This window comes from Scleropages formosus, chromosome 11, assembly GCF_900964775.1.
Source record: "Scleropages formosus chromosome 11, fSclFor1.1, whole genome shotgun sequence".
NCBI classification, from domain to species: Eukaryota; Metazoa; Chordata; class Actinopteri; order Osteoglossiformes; family Osteoglossidae; genus Scleropages; species Scleropages formosus.
In genome coordinates, this window is record NC_041816.1 from 26007740 (window position 1) to 26013739 (window position 6000).

General features: G+C 43.0%; 1 protein-coding gene across 1 annotated transcript; it reads right to left on the bottom strand.

Annotated features, from left to right (window-relative positions):
• Positions 1 to 4: 4 nt before the first annotated feature.
• On the bottom strand, positions 5 to 4136 carry LOC108941078 (keratin, type I cytoskeletal 13-like). The gene is made up of 8 exons (XM_018763535.2): positions 4058 to 4136; positions 3342 to 3796; positions 2807 to 2889; positions 2272 to 2428; positions 1718 to 1879; positions 1220 to 1345; positions 658 to 881; positions 5 to 139 (listed from the first exon to the last, which is right to left on the bottom strand). The coding sequence occupies exons 1-8, from the start codon at positions 4062 to 4064 to the stop codon at positions 25 to 27; spliced, it is 1329 nt and encodes a 442-aa protein (XP_018619051.1). The 5' UTR covers positions 4065 to 4136; the 3' UTR covers positions 5 to 24.
• Positions 4137 to 6000: the final 1864 nt, after the last annotated feature.

The window sequence follows — 6000 nt, forward strand, 5'->3', positions numbered from 1 at the left end:
GGATTTAGTGATGTCTTTGTCTTCTCATGAACATATCTGCTGATTGAGCTCTTTGCTAGTGCTGGTGACCACCTTCCCGTCGACCACCTCCTCCACGACAGTGACCACCTTACGGGTCGTGGTTATGGTTTGTGATGTCCTGCAAATCACACAACATCATCTTTAACAGGAGCATCTTGGGAAATCTTATCATATCGAAACAATTTTCAACGAAAAGCATCGGTAAATGTTTAACAATATTCTGAACTCAAGACTGGGATGTAGGGAAATGTAATCACTGGTATGTCTCCTTTCCCTGTCACTGGTCCCTCTATATAGCTCAGTATACATAGTGATATTTACATATTTAGCGTTTGCATTTCTTTAAAGCAAGGAGTTTAACAATATCAAGCTACTTATAATTATTTAGCCATTTAAAGAGCTGGGTAACTTTACTGGAGCAATTTAGAGTAAGTACCTTGCTCAAGGGTAAAAAAGCCAGAAAAGAGATTCAGACCTGTAGGTCCAAAGGCAGCAGCCCTAACCATTACATGACCACCAGTCCCAAACAATGCATAATGTGTTCAACTGAAAGTCTTTGAATGATTTTGAAAAATCAAACCAACAATTTAGCATAATATAAAGCAAAGTTTAATGTTTTGGCTATGAAAGATTTACCCGCTTCCCTGGTCTCCATCCAGCAGCCTCCTGTACTCAACAATCTCCATCTCCAGCCGTGTCTTAACATCCAGCAGGATCTGATACTCATGGCCCTGACGTTCCAAGTTGGCACGAAGCTGTGTCAGTTGTTCCTCCAAGGCTGTTACTTGCATCTGGTAGCCAGCCAGCTGCCTATAGTAGCTGGCTTCTGTTTCAGCCAGTTGGTTTTCCAGGGATGCTTTCTACAGGTCAGAGGAGAGCGAGAAGAAATTATGCAGAAGGTACAAGTTTCCAGAACTGTGCCATGGATGGGCCCACGCCTCGCTGAGAAAGGAGGAGGGTTGGGCATGGGGTAACTCACCCCACACCATGAAAACCTTGCCAGCTACAGAAAGAAGGAAACGTTTTGACATCTCAGCTCTTAGGGACACCTGGAAGACCCTCTTTGGCAGCCAATGCCCCAGGAGGGGTGGAAGGCATAAGAAGAAGAAGAAGAAGAAGAAGTTTCCAGGTCTACAGTAACCAAAAACATGGAAAAAACTTGCTTACAGATTTTATACAATACTATGCACTGCTTTACCAGGTTTTGCTGTGACTGCAGCTCAACTTCAAGGGTTTGCAGGGTACGCTTTAAGTCGGTGATCTTTGAGTTGGATGTCTGCAGATGCTCTGTATGAGAAACCAGCTGTTTGCTCAATATTTCTGTCTGTTGAAACAAAGCACATTGTTGGAGAAATAACATACAAGACAGAGAAGACATTGAGAATCACATAAAGAAGAACTTTACAAAGTACTCTGCATTAAAAATATTTCAGATTTTCACTCTCACATAACAGAGAATAACTTTCAATTCAATTCATTTTTATGGAGCGCTCTTCTCATGTAGTGACACAGAGCACTTTAACACAGACATAAGGCACTATCATGACATAGGAAATACTTCATTTTCAAATTTGACTGGATAGTTTGGAAAAAGATCACAATGCACTACAATTAGCACTGGTAATAACGACACAAAAAACACATTTTTTGGGAATTTAATATGAATTCGCTTTTCATTGTGTGTTTCTTTTTGTACCTTAGAATGAAACCAGGCCTCCGCATCTTTTCGGTTTTTGGCTATAATGGCCTCATATTGTTCACGGAGCTGAGCCAGAACTGCGCTTAGGTCCTCTTGCGGTGCAGCATCCACCTCCACATGGACTTGGCCAGTCATCTGGTTCTTCATGGCCAGGAGGTTCTGGTTGAACACGGGAAAATAACAGAACAAGTTCATTTTGTATTTCGTACTTTTGTCACCATGCAGTTACATTTATTAATTAGCTGATGCTTTTCTCCAAAGCAACTTATAATGTTAGGATACCTACAACTATTTCCCTATTTGTGCAGCTGGGTTATTTTACAGGAGCAATTCAGAGTAAGTACCTTGCTCAAGGGTACTACAGCTCTAAGTAACATTTGGATCGGTAACCTGTGGATCCAAAAGCAGTGGTCCTAACCACTACGCTACAAGCTGCCCCAACTAAAGACAGCCACCTTACCAACCCAACCATAGCCAAGCACCTGAAATACTAGGTCACACAGCTATGAGAACGTTTGATTCTAAAAAAAAAAAAATATTCTCAGACCAACCTCCTCATGGTTCTTCTTGAGCAAGACAAGATCTTCCTTCAGATCTTCAAACTGTACCTCCACATCAGATTTGGCCAATGTCAAGTCATCCAAGACCTTCCTAAGAGCTGCAATTTCTCCTTCTACTGAATGCCGCATGCCCAGTTCGTTCTCATACCTGAGCAAGCAGGTAACAAGTATTTTAATCTAACTCTCAGACATACCCAAAATGTGCATTAAAGAAATTAGCCTTTTGTGGGATCATCACAATTTAAAGGTATATTCCATAATGTTTTACACACACACACACACATTTTCAGAACCGCTCATCCCATACGGGGTCACGGGGGAACCGGAGCCTACCCGGTAACACAGGGCGTAAGGCCAGAGGAGCAGGGGACACACCCAGGACGGGACGCCAGTCCGTCGCAAGGCACCCCAAGCGGGACTCGAACCCCAGACCCACCGGAGAGCAGGACTGCGGTCCAACCCACTGCGCCACCGCACCCCTCTCCATAATGTTTTATTAAGAATCAAATGATAGGTTGAAACTCACTTGAGTCTGAAGTCATCTGCAGTGAGCTTGGCATTTTCGATGCTGAGACGGATGTTTCCATTGCTTCGAAAAGCATCCTGGATCTGGAACAAATGGAATCTGATGTAATGGCATCATTTACATTTACATTTATTTACTTAGCAGATGCTTTTCTCCAAAGTGACTTCTAATGAACTCTGTGTAGTGCTTGCAGATAACTAGATGTTGGTGCATATAGGAAAATAAAAATAAAGATGAAGGAAGGGTTTGTGTTCTTTTGTGTGGCATGCAGTTTCTCTGCTTCACTTTTTAACTTCTTCCTTAAATAACTGCATTCCTGCAGGCACTGTTTCAATGGTCATTGATCACTAACGGCAGTTCATCCAACCTTTTGTGCTCCAGTGGTACTTCACTGAGTTATTAAAAAACAGTCATTGAAGGAAAATGATAATCATTTCAGTTATGTCATAATTAAACATTATGCAACATGTAGTTTTATGACGAGGGCATTTCAAGGGATGTATTAAACAATGGGTTCTTGATGAACATTGCTCACCTTTTCCTGAAGGTGTTTGATGGTGGCCTCATAGGCGCTAGTGTCACAAGCAGTAGGGGATGTCTTGCTCTCCAGGAGCTTGCGGATCTTCAGATCCAGCTCAGCATTGGCCTTCTCCAGGGAGTGCACCTTCTCCAGGTATGAGGCCAGACGGTCGTTCAGGATTTGCATGGTCATCTTCTCATTGCCAATCAGCATGTCCAGGTCTTGGGAAAGGCTGAAGCCTCCAGATCCACTGCCAAAGCCATAGCCTGTGGAGGAGCCCGCAATACCAGAGATATGCACCCCATAACCACCTGCACCAGCATACACGCTGGGGGCTCTTCTGCTGTTGATTCCAATGCTTCTTCCAGAAGAAGAACTCATCTGGACTCCACTGGAAGACATGAAGCTGCTGTTGGAGAAAGAGGCCATGCTGACAGCGACTACTGACGTGGTGTCTTGTTCGTCTCTGGCTGGAGAGGCATATGAAGAGGACAGTCATCTGAGTCCTTTTAATTAGTGAGCGATGAGGAGTGGTTAGGGGCAGAGGGTGCAACTAGGGGTGAAGGGAACATCTCAGGTCAAGAAACTTACTTCTTCATCTGATATAAGTCTTTCAAGCAAGACAGATGAAAGGCAGCAGATCTGTCATGCGAGGAATGTAAAAATAATTGACAGATCTACACCTGTACTGGGCAACAGTTTTAGTTGAGTAAAAATGGCCAGTAATTTACCTGACATGTCATCTGACTGGAAAAGTGTGCTGTCCAACTCTCATTCCAAAATGTCAGGTACATTGTGCAATCCAAAAACTGTACAGACAAAACTTGCTTAAAGACAGAGAGATCAAAATTTAGTTTAAAGGTTCATGCTTTTATTTAAGTTGTGAAATGTTTTCCTTTCATCATGCACTATGCACTGTTAACATACAGTATTTCTTGAGACGTTTCTTCTTGCTGTTGTGCGCTGCTATTCCTACTGCTTTGTAACTCATCAGCACTGGAACCTGGAGAAACCTGCTCGTTCTTTACTTGGACCTTACTGGTAGATTTCCGCTGAGGCCGAGGACTGTCTGTCAATGTGCAGTTTCAGTCATGTAAAGAATTTGGAAAAATATGTTTAAAAGAAAAAGCTGCTACAAAGGCCTATAAGCTTTTTTTATTCTAGTATCCTCCTGTGACAGCAGTACTATGGTAAAAAATTGTTTTTGCTTTCTTTATCATTTTTTTAAACTTGTGGTAAGGTTTAAAATCTTCAGTTAAGGCAGCCATTATGAATGTTACAGTATTAGAATATAGTCTATGGACATATTTCATACACAGATCATCGATTGCACGGTTGTACAATGATACATACACGTTGTCAGAAACCGCTTGTCCCAAGCGTGGTCGTGGTAAACTGGAGCCTAACCTGACAAAACGGCACAAAGCTGGAGGGGGAGGGGACACACCCACACACCAGTCCGACCCAAGGCACCCCAAGAAGAACTCGAACCACAGACCCATCCCAGAGCAGGACCCCGGTCAAACCTGCTGCGACACCACACCCCCTTATTGTGCAATTACACACGCGCACACACACACACACACACACGCAGTCTGAACTGCTTGTCCCATATGGGGTCGCGGGGAGCCGGAGCCTACCCAGCAACACAGGGCATGAGGCTGGAGGGGTAGGGGACACACCCAGGACAGGATGCCAGTCTGTCGCAAGGCACCCCAAGCGGGACTCAAACCGCAGGCCCACCGGAGATCAAAACCCGGTTAAACCTGCTGCGACACCGCACCCCCCGATTGTGCAATTATAAATGATGAATTTAATAACCACCTCCTTATGGAACTGGTCCAAACTTAGGCTGTCTTTACCCGAGTACTCAGCAGGTTCACAGTAGAAAACAATGTTTTTTTTCTTTTTCAAAGAAATTACTAAAACTAAAAATGAATCATTATGAAAATCAGTTTTGACCCAAGCCAATGTGTTTTTATTACGGGTTATCATACGCGAAATATTTTGAATATGGCTGTCATAAATTTTGACATAGAACACTAGAAATATTTAATCCTCTTTTTTTTGTTTGTCAGAGTCTTGTAAAAAGGCAAGGTCATACCTATTTTACCACATGATAACTCACCCTACTGGTTTTGCCAGCCTGTCCAACACAGCATAATGTGATATGGATATGGAAGCAAAGAAAGTTTCCATATAACACGACAATACACACGTTTGATAAGGGAACACTTTTGGTCATTAATGGCCAGTATATTCCAAGGTATGTACCTTCTATGACCCTTACAAAAGTATGGTCATGGTGCAAACTCGCATAGGGTCTGAGGTCAACCCTGTTTTGGAGCAAGTCATTGAACAGCTCTACTATTCCTGTTCCTGGACTTTATTGCAGGGCAAACAAGGAGTAACAGATAACAGAGAAACAAACCGGTATTTAATATTTGAAATAGATTTCTTGTTTGCCCATCTGGCAGTTGTCTCTAACAAACGCTTATTGTCAAGGGGAGTCAGGTGAGTAGTTAAGGTGAGTACTGTGATATCTGAGGACATTTTTGTAAGAGAAAACCAGTGTCACTGAACCAGTCTCTATGTAGTGCAGTGGCTAAAATGTGAACTTTTAATCTGAAGGCTTCTGGTCCAGCTCAGATTAGGGGTCCTTGCGCCGTACCAG